Here is a 16,483-nt window from a genome sequence, read left to right as displayed (position 1 = left end):
ACAAACAGGTCGAAGAGGCGGAGATGGGGCCAGTAAAGGTGAGTGTACGTGGGGAGTTAGGGAGGGGATTGGTCAGTCCAGGGAGGACGGACAGGTCAAGGGGGTGGGATGAGGTTAGTCGGACTCCTGCAGTGCCACAACGATGCCACCCGAAGGTTGCAGGAACAGCAATTCATATTCCGCTTGGGACCCCTGCAGCCCAATGGTATCAAATGTGGATTTCACAAGTTTCAAAATCTCCCCTCCCCCTACCGCATCCCAAAACCAGTCCAGCTCGTCCCTGCCTCCCTAACCTGTTCTTCCTCCCACCTATCCCCTCCTCCCTCCTCAAGCCGCACCTCCATCTCCTACCAACTAACCTCATCCCGCCCCCTTGACCTGTCCGTCCTCCCTAGACTGACCAATCCCCTCCCTAACTCCCCACCTACACTCACCTTTACTGGCCCCATCCCCGCCTCTTCGACCTGTTTGTTTCCTCTCCACCTATCCTCTCCTCTATCCATCTTCTATCTGCCTCCCACTCCCTCCCTATTTATTTCAGAACCCCCTTCCCCTCCCCCTTTTCTGATGAAGGGTCTAGGCCCGAAACGTCAGCCTCTCTGCTCCTATGATGCTGCTTGGCCTGCTGTGTTCATCCAGCCCTGCACCTTGTTGTCAGGGATTGTCCATGAAGCAGCTTGTTACAGGTTTGTAATACAAATTGATTTGTACATTTTTGCGACACCGCTTTTCAAAGATCTTTCTGATGTATTTTGTTTTGCAGGAGGGAAATCTCAGAAAGTCACCACTTTGTGAAAGCCTTTCTCAGATTTTCACCTCCACAGGTAAGATTCATTGCTTTTCTCATTCCATTGTTTTGCTTGCAGGGATGTATCAAGAGCATGTTTTGGAATGGAATACACATATTGCAACATGTGTTTTGTGACTGTAGAAACAGGTTAAAATCACAAAATGTATTTGGTTTGCATTGGGTGGGATGAGAGAGCAGCCTTGTTTTATCTTTTCCTGCTCAATGTAGTAAAAACTAAAGTTGTGTGCCCCATTAGTTTTTATTACAATTACAATTTCAAACACAGTTCAGTTTAAAAGTTGTAACGTGTTAATCTTTAACTCCGGCAAATTGAAACCTACCATCTGTTAACACGAAGTCTACAATGCCAGCTGTCAATCATAGGCAGCAATGTGCCATGATGACATAATTCCTCCACATGTCAAAGTGACATAGATTATGAGTCACAGCATGTTGTCCTCAGGAATTGACAGTCACTTTTACATGACCATGGCAAATCGGAAATGAGCATCTTTGTTTACAAGGACTGACATTTTATACTTGATTCACTCTGAATTAAATCTGTAAAATATTTTTTAAGGGGCAATATCCTTTTCAGAGTACCATTTCCTTTTCCATATATGTAGTAGAGGCAACACTGCTTTAAAATGCTTCATACTATTTACTGTTAAAGTTGCAGTTTTTCTTAATACTTTTTAAATAAAAATCACAAAATTCCCAAATTGTTCATGATCCAAGTCTTACATTATTCCCTGTATTGCAAAACTACAATTGAAAACATTCATTTCACTTTTCTAGTTAAATATTCAATGCAGAAAAGTTTATTCCATTTAATGTTATCTGTAATTATTTTGAAATGCGATCCATTTAAAGCTACCCAAAATGCTTTCAATAATAATCTAAACTAAAAGGGTTAAAACAAGAGTTCAGCCAGAACTTTTCACTGACATTTAGCTTGCATCATTTCGGATTATTTATTCAGTGTCAATGTCTAACTGAGAAAATCAAGTTCGAAATGCTTTACCTTGTAATATTTGCTTCCTGTATCATTCTGAAAGAGCGTGATGCATTTACTATCTAGTCTCCAATAGTGTCTTTTTCGCTACAGGATAAAATCACATTCCAATGTTAGAAAATTCTTAAAAGAACAGTGAATAGCACATTTAAATTGTAGCATCATTGATGTACTAGTATTAGGCAATAAAAGCCTTCTGTGCTGAATAAATGTCAGTGTCACAGGCGGAGCTGTTTATACAGTCGTGCGGAGGTTTTTATGTTAAGTGCCCAAAAAGGTTTTATCGATATTATAGTATATCTCAGGAGACAGGATAATGCTGGAAGACTGATGCAAATTGGACAACACCGTACTGAAGAGTCATATAATAATAAAAAATAAATCAGATTGTGTCTTTCCTTCCCCTTTGCAAAGTTTCCTTGCTTACAGTTTCCAAGCTCCAGTGTTTATTTTATTCTTAGTGTACTTGTAAAACCTTTCTCTCCTTCTTTGTACATTTAGCCCCACCAGTACCATCCTCTAACTCTATTTGTAAAATTTAGCCCAAAGATTAATTATAAAGCACATTTATTGACAATTGAGACAGGCTATAAATTAGTGTATTGATGTAGTGGTTATCTGACAAAACAATGTTCCATGCACTAAATATGTTTTCAGGAGTTTGTTAGCTTTTGTTTAAATAAGTGGAACTAACTAACTAATCTGTTTTGTGTAAAATTATTTCATTTTTCTTGTTTGGACATTATCCATATCAATGTATAAAAAGTGTTCCTCCTAATTATCAGTGCAATTAAATGACCTTGCCACAACCATTAAATCAGACTGTATCGGTAACTACACATACAATATAATCACTGCAGAGAACAGTTGGGAGAAAGGGTGCCATTAAGAAAGAAGGTAACACACCAGCTCACTATGCCATCTTCTTGAACTGCATACACATTAAATAGATTGTTCGTATCTATCTTTCAACTGCAATTACTTGCTGTATTTATGACATGCAGCTTCTGATCAGCTTTGAAGCAGTTAATTGATTGGAGGTTATGCAGCAGAGTATAAGACCAATACTAAAGCAGTGCATGTCATCTACACAGATTACATTCTATCGGCCTATCAACTCCTATACTTTCTAAAGTAGCAACAGATCACCAAAAATAATATTTCAACATAGGTCAATTATTGCTGGTATTGCCATGTCAATATAACAGCATTTAAGAAAGGATGGCATGGTGGCATAACAGTTAACGCTACTGTCCCGCAGCATCAGGGTCCTGAGTTTGATTCCCATTTTGGCTGACTATCTGTGTGGAGTTTACATGTTCTCTCTATGTTGCTGTTTGGAAGGATGGTGCAGACTTGATGGACTGAGTGGCTACTTTTTACGTTGTAGGGATTCCATGACTAAGTTGTAACACCAAGCAAAAGTAAGAAAATTGTTCAGACTGTAGTAATATTTCTGTGACATTAAAAAGTAACATAGCTAATGGAGAACAGTATCACCTCTTCTCCAGAGGCTGCTGAGAAACTCTTTTAAATCTAAGGGAAAGTGACAAAGACAAGAATCCTAGTGGCTGATTGTTCACTTGTAGGTAAACTGAGTATAATTAAAAGAGACACAGCTTCGATTTCACCCTTTGTGACTGGGCTTTCTATTGATTGTAGGTTTGTCCCCAAATGTCTTGAAGGAAAATAAGTGGTAATGGTAACTGTGCATTTCACTCTACAGAGTTGAGATGTGAGAGTTTTTTCTGTGAAATCGATATAATGTTTCACTATTAGCAGATGTCAACTTGTTAAAAAAATGGCAACTTGCTTTTAGGGTAGAAATCCTCGGTGCACTGTCAGTGGCAATCCAGTTTAGTAGCATTGATAAAACAGACTTGAAAGGTGGCATTTAACTCTTATCTGGAGAGTTATCTGCTTTAATTTTCTGCATCAGTTTCACTCTTTATATATTGTTAAGCTATTTTGTTAGTTTCTTACTGAGCAATGCTGTGTCACAATAATACTGGATGCATTTCACAATATAAATTAGAGTAAATCTTGTTCCATGTTTTGCACAGAGCTATGGATCGGTTGCAGCTAGAGGTGGTCCAGTTATATTTCATTCTTTCCAGTTCAAAGTATTTTTGTGCTCTGAATTGTAAGTGGGAGCTGATAATGAGGTGACCTCAATACATGATGGAACTAACAGTCTTTGGCAATTAATTTTAAGGATTGGTAAGAAAACAAAGGAATGATTGAGAAGGTATATTAGAGATAAAGTCTAGACTATTGGTATCAGTAGGAAGCAGAGGTCACTTTGCAGCAATGCTAAGACTATAATCAAAACACACCTGTACATATGGGCTGAATTCTATTGGGGGAGAGGAACTGGGGGCTACATTGTACTCATTCTCCACTACAGAAATTACTTGCAGTTTTGTTGTGTGTTTGGGGTCAACTTCTCTTTCATTTCCCAAAGTAATGTTGCTAGAAGTCATAGAAATTTCAATGAGAACTTTCTGTTTACAACTTAGCCTATCTCTCAGCATAAGGTTCCAGCTACTGCTCTCTTTTCTTTAGCATATGATTAGGACATCATCATATCTATATCTATATACACATACTGATATTAACACATTATGCTAGATCTCCACCCAAGTCTTTATCTCCTTTATGCCAGCATTATAAAGATCTCTCCCGACGTCTCAGACTTCACAGAATTAGTTTCTGTGGTACTTTGACCAATTTCCTTGACCTTGATCTGGTTCTACTCTCATTCTGAGAGTTAGGATGTTCTGTGTGCTCTTTTGTCAGTGTGAATATTCCTTTCCTAGGTGATTGTAGAAGTTTCTTCTTTCTCTTCTTCCCAAGATCCATTATAAGGCACCCCCAAGACCTTGATGGGAAAGAGGATGGTTATCATGGTTATTTATTCTCTTGGCTGTTCACAGCAGAAGGAATTTAGTTAGCAATGATCTCCTGCATTTATTGAGAAACATCTGGCCACCACACTGGCTGTTCCAGTCTAGTACAACACTTTGAAGTGGCCAAATATTTTTGAGCAATTCTGTGCAGAATCTCAAATTGGAGAACTCCTGGTATTACTGATCTCTAATTGAAGACTAGCAAGTAGTCAATAACAGTGAGATGACTGCTGTATTCAAAATCCTGGCGTAATAGTAGTGTTAGGTACATGATATGAGCATACAGGAGCAGCAAGCATTTAGGAAGGCAATTTACACGTTGCCCTTCATTGCAAGGCAGTTTGAGTGCAAGTGCAAGAAAGTCCTATTGCAGCTATACAGGGCTTTGGTGAGACCACATCGGGAATAGTGTGTGTAGTTTTGGTCTCCTTACACCTGAAGAAGGAGTAAGACTCCGAAAGTTTGTGTTTTCAAATAAATCTGTTTGACTATAACCTGGTGTCGTGAGATTTCTGATGTTACCTAAGAAAAGATATACTTCTCACAGATGGAATGCAGCAAACTTTCACCAGACCATTCCTGGGGTGCCAGGTTTGCCTATGAGGAGAGATTGGGTCTATTGCATGTGTGTGCATTGGAGTTTACAAAATTAAGACAGGGATGCTCTCATTGAAACATACATAGGGCTGATAGGGCTGGACAGACTGGACATAAGGATAATGTTTCCCCTGGTTGAGGGGACCAGAACAATGTGTCACTGTCTTAGGGCACAGGACAGGCCATGTCAGACTAAGCCGAGGAGAAATGACTTTACTCATATGCCATTGAACCAATGGAATTCTCTTCTGCTGAAGGTTGTGGAAGCCATGTCACTAAATGTGTTTAAGAAATAAATAGAATTCTAGAGACTAAACATGTCATGGTATATTGTGAAAGAACAGAAGGGTGGCATTGAGATAGACAAGCAGCCATGACTATGTTGAATGGCAGAGAAGACTCAATAGGCCAAAAGGACTAGTGTGCCCCAATTTTCTATGTTTCTATGTTTTTATAGTCTGGTCATCCTTCCAGATAAAATTTCTTGATCTGGATACATTTTTCATTTCATCTTGTGCTTCTTGAATCTTTTGCAGTTTCCTTTCTATAGCTTGTAAATGCTTTGCAATTTCTGACATGTAGGTTATAAACACTTTAAGGAAGTCCAAGTCTGCTTGTTCTGTTCCTTTTGATGATATTCTTGACAGTGTGTCTGCTGTCCTTTAGTCTGCTGTCAATAATTGTGTCACACCTCATTAGCCTGTATTGTTGAATTCTAGTCAGCATTTTGGCTATTTCTTTTGAATTTAGACCAATGATCCATGGTTTTGATCTATTTCTTTCTTCAACTCTAACCCCAGCACATAATCTGTATTTTTTTTTCACAGTGCCATGTTACTGCTAAGGCTTCTTTTCCAATTGTGCCCCAATATTGCTCCACCTCAGCGCATGATCAAGGGACACAGATTTACCTTTTCAATAATTCTGCACACGAACGAGTTCTGCCACAACCCTATTTAAGATGCATCAGCTGGTTCTATTGTCGGTAGATGCAATACACAGTGTAGTGAAATTTCTGAGAAGATTAGAAGTTGCTTGATTTTGTCAAAAGCATTTTCCTGGTCAATGTTCTGGCACTAGTATTGAATTTGACATTGTAACTATCCTAAAGACTCATTAACGTCTACTATATTTAGTAAAAAACCTGTTTACTTGGTGCACCATTCCAAAGAATCTTTGAAGTTTTGTGATGTTCCTGTAGGCAATGTGAAGTCATTAACAGCCCTGCTTTTCTGAGACTCTACTGTGATTCTTCTGGTTTGGATAATGTGCCCAAGATACTGTATTTTCAGTTTTGCAGTTCTCCTTCAATGTCACACCTACATTCTATAAGATATTTATCACTGTTCTAAGTCAGTGTATTAATATGTTGTCCATGTGGCATTTTACATCATCAATATCTTCCAAGTTGTTTGGCATTGTTGTCTGATATAGTTCTGGACAGGACAGTATTTTGAAGAATAATCAGTTAAAGCAATTTCACATGAAAGGTGCAATACACATAGTCAGCTTTCATCCAAAGGTAATCATCAAAATCCATTGCTAGCATCCAGTTTAATGAATAGGGCATTCTTGACTAGTTTGTTAGACTTTAATCCACTGAAGCTATTTGATGAACCTCATGTTTCACTTTATTTAATTGAGTTAGATCCACACAGGTTCATATTGAACCATTTTGGTTTTGATGCTGTAACCATACCTGAACACCATCTGGTTGGCCTATTAATTGATGAAATTACTCCTTGCCTGAGCACACACTCTATTTCTTCTTTAACTTTATTCAATAATGTGGTGGCACTTTTCTTCTCGTGTTTAAGCAGATTGGTTTTGCACTGTTTCTTTAGGTGATATGATGGTCTGTCTTTAATTTCCGAAAAATGAGAGAAATTTTCGGAACTTGCCTGAAAATTCACTTCTTCAGTCTGCATCTGCAATTTCATCAACTTTATAGATTCTTTTAAACATTCAGCAAATTCTCATGTGTTGAAGAGAACATTGTTATTTTTAAATGACATATCGAGAATCCATGATTTCTTTTCACTTGTACCCGAGGTTTGCTGGAGTTGACCTTTTACTTTCAATGATATTCCTCCAGGACCTTGCAACTTCATTGTGGATGGGTGCAATTTGATATGTTTTAAGTCATTTGAGCTGATCTGACAACATAAAAACATTGTTCCAGTAGCAATGTTCAACTCAGTGGGGTGTCCATTTACTTCCAGATTGACAGTCCAGTATTTCTTTCCAAAATTGTTGATTTTACAGAGAAAGCTTTTTTTGGGTCTTGTATTGATAAAAGGATTTTTTCCTTTCAATTACCACTGTCTGTATTTTGAAGCAATGTGCTAATTTAAAATGAACCAGACTTCCAAAGTTGCAGCATCATACTCACATGGCTGGACAGTCTTTCCATGTGTGATTTGTTCCCTCCAGATGGGGGACACCTCAAAATTGGTAGTTGGTGTTTTTTTTCTCCATTTTTGTGGCCTTTGTATGCTTTCTCCTCTGTGGCCAACAAACTGAATCACCTCACTCGATTTTTGTCATGGTCCATCATTTTCTGCTCAAAACGACATGGTATTCTGCTTTTGAAGTTCTGTCTACCTAGTAATTGCTTTCTCTACCATCAAATCCTCTTCAGTCTCTGAAAGGTCTGAGAAGACCTCATCAGATGATCCGATTATGAGTTAATTCTACCTTAAACCCTTCATATGTACGATTCTCTGCCAGCCTATAAAGATCAGTAATGACCAAATCCAATCTTTCAGTTGGCTTTGCTTTCTTCTATTTAAACTTCAATCACTCAATAATCACATTTCTCTGAGCACTGAAATTAGCAGCAAATGTGCATAACAACTCTTCACATGGTGCTGTGTTCTAATCAACATCCTGTCTTGTTAATACATCACTAGCTATGATACCCAAAGTTCTGACCCAGTCATTCTGATCTTCCTTATTGAATGTTAAAACTGTTCAATATCTCATAAGGTGGCATGGTAGCACAGTGGTCAGCACTGCTGTCTCACAGTGCCAGAGACCTAGGCTCAATCCTAGCTTTAGATGATTATTTATGTGGATTTTGCACATTCTCCCCATGTCTGCGTGTGTTTCCGCCAGGTGCTCCGGTTTCCTCCTGCAGTCCAAAGAAGTGCAGGTTAGGTGTATGGCCATGGTAAATATTGGGTTACGGGGATAGGGTGGAGGATGGGAGCTGGGGCTGGGTGGGATGCTCTTTGGAGGGTCAGTGCAGACTCGAAGGGCCTTGACCTGCACTGTAAAGATTCTATGATACAGGGCCCCAAACTGCTCACAAAATTCCAAATGTGGTATGACCAAAGTCTCAGCCTCTACATCTCTACTCTTGTTTTCTCACCATTTTGTAATGAATGCTAACATTGCATTTGCCTCCCTAATTGCAAACTGAATCTGCACATTAACCTTAAGAAAATCCTGAACTAGGACTCCCAAGTACCTTTGCACTTCAGATTTCCCAAGCCTTTCCCCATTTGGAAAATAGTTTATGCCTCTTTTTTCTTCCTATCAAAATGTATAACCTCACACTTTGCCACATTGTATTTCATCTGCCACTTGTTTGTCCACTCATCTACCAAATCAAAGTCCTTCTGCAACATCTTTACTTGCTCAACACTATTATCTATCCATCTATCTTTGTGTCATCTGCAAACTTAGCATCAGTGCCCTCAGTTCCTTTGAATTCCACTAATCTTTAAAAGACTCCTTTATCCCCACTCTCTGCCTTCTGCTAGTAAGTTAACTCTCTATCCATGCCTGTACCTTGCCCCTAACACATTGGCTCTTATCTTATTTAGTAGCCTCCTGTGTGGCACCTTGTCGAAGGCATTCTGGAAATCCAAATAGATCTTGTCCACTAGTTCTCCTTTGTCTAACTTGCTTGTTACCTCCTCAAAGAATTGTAACAGATTTTTCATACATGACCTCCCCTTGACAAAGCTGTGCACTTCCAAATATTCCAGTCTCATCCTTAATAATGGACTCAAAAATCTTACCAACGACTGAGATCAGGATGACCAGCCAGTAGTTTCCTGTCTTCTGCCTCCCTCCCTTCTTAAACATTAGCCTATTTCTAGTCCTCTGGAAACTTCCCTGACTCCAGTGATTACTGAAAGATCACCACAACTGCCTCCACAATCTCCTCAGCCATATTCTTCAGAATCCTGGGGTGTAGTTCATTTGGTTCAGGTGATTTATCCACCTTCAGACCTTTCAGCTTCCTTATTACCTTCTTAGTGATGGCCACTACATTTACCTTTGTCCCCTGACTCCCTTGGAGTTCTGGTATGCTGCTGGTGTCTCCCACTGTGAAACTAATGCAAAGTACCTATTCAGTTCCTCTGCCATTTCTTGTTACCTGTTAGTAATTCTCTAGCCTCATTTTCCAGCAGTCTAATGTCCACTCTTGCCTCTCTTTTACCTTTACTATATCAAGAAAAAACTCGCAATCTTCTTTTATATCACTAGCTAGCTTAGCCTTACATTTCATCTTCTCCCCGCTTATTGCTTTGTTGCTAGTTCTTAAAGGCTTTCTAATCCTCTGGCTTACCATCAATCTGCACCATATTGTATGCTTTTCCTTTTGCTTTTATGCTATCCCTGACTTCCCTTGTTATCTTATCCTCTTCTTAATGTGTTTCTTTTCCCTTGGGATGATTTTCTGTTGTGTTACTACCCCTATTCCTCTGGCTGTTACAGTAAAAGGAAACTGGGGTTCTCTTCCTGCTGCTAGAATTACATGTGAGATAATCTATTTTACTGAATTTGCCTTTGCCAAGGATGTGTTTATGGAATGTTACTATATTGGAACAGTGAATTAGTAATAGTTAAAATATGTATCTTACTTTGCTACACATTTCAATAGAGTTGCAGTTAAGCCAATTTTCTTTTCTTTTTATTTTGTCTGTATTTTAACTATAGTGTAAAAACAAAGCGTGTTTTGCTTAAAGTCAAGTAGTTTGACCAATCGAATTGCATCTGGAATGCAACACCTTATATTTACCGTTAAATTAGAAAAAGTTAGAATCTAGGCTATCTTCTTAATATATTTTGACTGGGTTTGGTCTGGTCCTCTCTACTTATTAAGGAATTCTGACATTATCATTACAATATCATACATCACTATTACAGATATTTCTGGTTAATCCTATTACTCCACATTCACAAACAGAAATAAAGCACTGCCTGAACAAATGAAGGGTGGGACCATTGTCCCTGAGTGTGTGACAGTCCTGTCTTTGGAAGCTGACAGCCATTGGATGAGCCAGCAGATCTGGCAGTACCTGTGGCACCAGAGCTAAGTTGTGGGCACTGCTGGGATTGCCAGGAGGCCCCAGAGAGAAAAGGGCATGGCCACCTGAGCAAAGCTCCCGAAGATGGGAGGGGAGGATTGTTGCACCTCGATGCCAGGAGGTGGTGGGAGCAGAGTGGTAAGAAGTTGAGTTTTGAAGTGGTGAGGCACAAAAGAGGAAGTAGCAATATTTCAGGTGAGGTGCCCCCATGCACACAGGACACCCCTTAAATAATGCAGTACCTACAATGCCCCTCCTTTGCTCCTGCATTTTCAACCAATTATTTAAAAAATGGCCTCCCCTTACTCACACCATGCTTTGGGCAGCTTAATGTTCAGGTCAAGCTCGTTCTCCTCTTAATGACTTAATGGTTGCTGATTTCAGTACCTGCCTGCCTACCATACTGTGAGGACAGAGTAAGGGTAGGCAGGAAGGTGGTGGAAAGCCAGCATTGTATTTAATTTTTTTTTATTAACCTATTCAGAAATGTAATTACACACCTCTGGAGCAGGTGGGACTTGAACTCAAGCCTCCTGGTCCAGGAGTACGGATACAACCAGTGCGCCACAAGACGGCTATTAATGAATTCAACTTCTGCCATGGTGGGAACGGAAAGCAGTAATATATTGGGTGAGGTGCCCAATGTTGAATTTATGGATGTGTGAACAGTCAATAATTAATACCTCACAGGTCTTAAAGTACCCTTCTTACCAGCGTGTCTTTGTTGGTGAAGTGAACCATCCAGCCTTCCTTCAGCACAGTGCTACTCCTCCTCTTTGTGTGTTTAATAGACTGCACCACTCTCATCAAGGGAATATTATTACTTGTGGAAGGGCTTAGAAAAGAAATAAAACAAAACAGCAAGACTTCAATAATTTAGCATTTGGAAACAAACTTTTCCTTGGGGATGAAATGACACTACCTACTTCTAGAGTAAAAGGACCCAGCAGTGCAAGGTATACCTCATCAGATGCCCTAAACGTCACTTTCCCTAACTGCCTTCCTTCGCTAATCCCCTCTGTGATTGTGATCGGCTGGCCCCTTTCCAATCACTCATCCATCTCACCGATTTTTGGAATGATTGGCAGACACCCCTATAGGGTAGGGGGATGCTCTTAGGAGGGTCAGTGTGGACTCAGTGGGCCAAATGGCCTGCTTCCACACTGTGGGATTCTATGATTCCTGGATTAAATTCCAGACAATAAAAAAAATGGCAAATTTCTATTGTTATCCATTCATTCCTTTCACATTTTTACTTTGTCTTTGGACTATTTTTAATTCTCTACTTGAATCATTTACTTCCATTTAAAATGTTTTTATGTTTTTTTTTATTTCCTTTCCACAAAAAATTAAACTGTGCTGTTTCCACATACCTCATTTTCCTGGTGCTAACGTCTCACCACTGCATCTTTTGTTTCTCGGTCGGACAATCTGCAGCTAGATGTACTTATGGGTTTAGTATTCAGCTAACTGGAAGAATCAAGATCTTACACAATGCTCAGGAGGTGCGTGTTCACTGGGCAAAATTAGTAATGCTCTAGTGGGCATTTTGAGGAACTAAAGAACATGAGTGGTTTGAACAACAATGCTACAGAGCTATCATAATTACTATTTTGACCGATATTTTTACTTTTATGTCAGCTTTACTGTATGGAGGTACAATCTCAAGAAAGGCTGTAGCTAACAAACAAAACTGCATTGTCTCCAACCTAGATTTAGAATGCACTTCAGTGAATGGCATTGAGGCGTTTGACATGTTTTCCAATGGAAATATTTACGATCTTCCCTTTTTCAATTGACAACAAGAATTAGGGGTATAGAAGATGTGTAAAGAGAAAACCCATGAAGGTACTCTGCCTATCACTTCCACGAAAACTGATAGTTGTTGAAAATGATGAATTGTAATGTTAGCTGGTAGATTAGATTTATTGGTCTGTAAATGTAAAATTTTACACACGCTATTCAACAATGAAGCAATCACTTGACCATCCTTGCAAGGAAAGTACAATGGAACCAGAAATCTTGAGGTCCAAATGCAAAATTAAAATTGCTCTACACACATATCATGCAAACCCAGAGTTATTTAGCAAGGTTGAACAATTGGGAAGAAATGATTTTTTGTTTTGGAAACAAAATAGATTTGTCACAACAAAATAAACAGTGGTTAGAGTCAGCACTTAACTAATCTGATGGCAGGTGGAAACAACTTTGCTTTTCAAGTTGAAAATGCTCAGCAAACAGTATAGTTTATAATCTCAAACTGTAAATAATTCTGAGCCTTCAATGTATAATTACTTCTTTTTAACATTGATTTCTCCATCACCTTGGCACTCACATCATCTGTTTGAAAGCTTTAATCTGCAAAATCATCTTCACAACACTTAGTCAATCTTGACATAATTTCTATTTTGTACATTTCTATAAAGCAGTGATTAGTTAAAGGTATTAGTTTCCCTGGTATTCCACTTTCTGCCACCCAATGAGTTAACACATTCATCCCCATTTTAAGCAAGCGATTCGCAGAATCAAATCACGAACACAGGAGCCGCAGTAGGCCATTCAGCCCCTTAAGCCACTTCTACATTCAGATCATGGCTGACCAAAGACGTCAATGCCATATTGCTGCACAGCCCCATATCCCTTGATGTCATTAATAACTCAGAATATTTTAATCTCAGTCCTGCAATTACTTATTGACTGAGCTTCTACAGCTTTCCGTGATGGAGAAATACAAAGATACACATCCTCTGAGTGAAGGCTTTCCACCTCAACTCAGTCATAAATGGTTTGCCTTTTATTCTGAGACTGTGCCCATGGTTCTAGACCATGCAACCTGGGGAAACATCCTTTCTGAAAACTCTGCCTATTCCTTTAATAATTTTGCAAATTTCCATGAGATTGCCTCTCATTCTTCTTAACTCCAGAGAATCCAGGTCCAGTGTACTCAATCAACAGTCTCATTACTAATAGAATCAGACTACTGAACCTCTGCTGCTTTTCTCAGCAATGCATCTTCCACAGGCAAGAGGACTAGACTGCACAGAATACTAAGTCTCAGGTGCAGTTTTACATCTGTTCTATCCAACTGAAGCAAAATCTCTTTGTACCTGTATTAGGCGAGGTGGTGGTGCAGTGGTAATACATTAGTGGACTTGCAATCCAGAATCCCAGGCCAATATTCTGCCACCATGGAATCGAATCCCACCATGAGAATTGATGGAAAGTCAAAACAATCAAGAATAGAGAGCTAACCTAATGATGTCATTAAAAAAAATCTTGTTCGTTTTTGTCCTTTAGAGAAAGAAATTAGTCATCTTTACCTGGTCTGGCCTAAATATGATTCCAGAACCACACAATGATTGACTCTTAACTGCTCTCTAGGCAACTACAATAGGCAATAGATGTTGTCCTAGTCAGTGGTGCTTACATTCTATGATTGAATAATAAAAACTCAAATCCTCTTTCAATAATTGCTAACAATTTTATCAGTTGTCTTCAGAATTGCTTGCTGCACCTGCATGCTAGCTTTCAGTGACATATGAACACTTAGGTCGCTTTAGATATCAACAATCACTCACCGATTAAGAAACATTCTGTCCTATTGTTTGTCCTACTAAAGTGGATAAGCTCACATTTATTTATATTATATTCCATCTGCCATGCTCTTACCCATTCATCCTCTCTAAATCCTCTTGAAGCCTCTGAGCATCCTCCTGACAAATTACATTTCAGCAAAGTTTTATATCATCTGAAAACTTGGAGCAATTACAATTGGCCCTCACTTCCAAGTCATTGATATAGACTGTCAACAGCTGCTGCCCAAACACTGACCCCCAGGGTGCTCTGTTGGTCACAGCCTGCTAACCTGAGAATGACCCATTTATTCCTACTCTCCGCTTTCTGCCTGTAGGCCAACCTCAATCCATGCTAGTATGTTAGCCACAACCCCATCTGCTGTCATTACCTCCAAGTGGGAGGTTAAAATTGTCAACAAACTATTAGATTTGTCCAACATGATTGCCCCTTCATGAATCAATGTTGACTCTGTCCAACTAAGTGATTACCTGCTAAATATTCAGTAATCACATTCTTTATAATAGTTACTAGTATTTTCCTTATAACTGACATCAGGTCTATAGTTCCTATTTTCTATTCCTCCTTTCTTAAACAGTGAAGTTACATCTGCAATTTTCTAATCTGCAGGCACCTTTGCAGATTAAAATTTTGAGAGATTATCACCAATGCATCCATTATTTCTGTCACGTTTTCTTTCAACTCATGAGGATGAAGCTTGTTGGGTCCTGTAGATTTGTTAACTTTCTCCAATTCTACTTTTTTCGTAATACTAATTTCTTTCTTCATGCTTTCACTAAACTTTTGGCTCTTAATTATTTCAAGGAAACTTCTTGTATCTTGATTTGTAAATACAGACACAAAGTATTTAATTTAGCTCAAAGCAAAACAGAAAAGGATGGAGAAACTGGACAGGTCTGGCTGCATCTGTGGAGAGAAAGGCAGGGTCAACATTTTATGTGTAATGACCCTTCTTCAAGACTGATTGTATGGCATACAAATTGAAGATGGGGAGTGGGAAGGAGTAAACGAGATGGAGCCCAGAGAGGGTGTACAGCAGTGGAGCAGACAAAGGAATGGATTATGGCTAATGGAGGACATTGGTGAGTGAAAATGGGTTGTTTGTGATGAAAACTGCCCATGTGATGACATGGCCTGGTGCGTGGGGGTAGGGGAAAGCCCAGGCTTTAAAATCTTTGAACTGGATATCAAGTCCTGAAGGCTGCAGGTGCTGAGCTTCACTACAGCAAGACTGAAACAGAGATGCTGGTCAGGGAACACGATGGTGTGTTGAAGTGGCAACAAACTGGAAGGTCAGGGTCATTTTTGCAGACAGAATGTAAGTGTTCCTCAAAGTGGTTGCTCAGCCTGTGTTGTATCTGTCCACCGTAGAGGAGACCACATTGCAAGCAGTGAATATAGTAGACTAGGTTGAGTGAAGTTCTGTTTTTGGTTCTGATTTCCAGCATCCACAGTTCTTTGTCTTTACTTAATTTAGCCTCTCTATCATTTCTCAATTTCCTAATATAAATTCTCCTTTCTCCGCCTGTAATTTTCATGACATTTGTCTTTGCTCAACTCCTCATTTTCAGATACCTGTAAAAGTTTTTACAATCTGTTTTTATGTTTTTGATAATTTTACATTCATATATTTTTATCAAATTTTTGGTCCTCCTTTCCTGAATTCTAAAATTCCCCAATTCCAAGAACTTATACTTTTTTTTAACAAATTTATAAATCTCCTTCTTTGATCTCATAGTATCTTTAAATTTCCTTGGTAACCATGGCTCTCTCTCTTTTTCTGTTGAATACTCAGCCTATTGACTGTGCTCTGCCATTCAAGAGATCATGGCTGATTTGGTAAACCTCAGCTCCACTTTCCGACTTTATCCACATAACCTGAAATTCCCTTGTTGATTAAAAATCTGTCTACGTCAGCCTCGAATATACTTAATTACTCAGCCTCAAAAAACCCTTGTGGTAAAAATTCCACTGATCGACTATCCTCCAACAGAAAGTAAGGCCTCAATTCTATCTTAAATAAGTGACTCTTTACTCTGAGATGATGCCTTCTGATCCCAGACCTTCCTACAAGGGGAAACAACATTTCTGCATCTACTCTATCAAGCCCCTAAAGAAACTTATGTATTTCTACAGGTCTCCTCTCATTCCTCTAAACTCCAATGAGTACAAGGTAAATCTACCCAATCTCTACTCATAAGAAAAGATTCAACCTGCTAAGAAAAGTACGTTTTTTTTGAAAACCAAACATTAA

General features: G+C 39.1%; 1 protein-coding gene across 3 annotated transcripts in view; it reads right to left on the bottom strand.

The window, feature by feature from the left end:
* Nucleotides 1–16,483, bottom strand: part of prkd1 (protein kinase D1) — a 302,791-nt gene that overhangs the window by 28,751 nt on the left and 257,557 nt on the right. For all 3 annotated transcript variants that reach the window (XM_048599966.1, XM_048599967.1, XM_048599969.1), the window contains 2 exons: nt 11,347–11,470; nt 1,815–1,892 (listed from right to left, as the gene is read on the bottom strand). In XM_048599966.1, coding sequence (XP_048455923.1) covers nt 1,815–1,892; nt 11,347–11,470 — 202 coding nt within the window. The remainder of the gene's footprint in view (nt 1–1,814; nt 1,893–11,346; nt 11,471–16,483) is intronic.

Source organism: Rhincodon typus, chromosome 8 (genome assembly GCF_021869965.1).
Source record: "Rhincodon typus isolate 14 chromosome 8, sRhiTyp1.1, whole genome shotgun sequence".
NCBI lineage: Eukaryota > Metazoa > Chordata > Chondrichthyes > Orectolobiformes > Rhincodontidae > Rhincodon > Rhincodon typus.
This window is presented reverse-complemented; position numbering and strand designations above follow the sequence as displayed.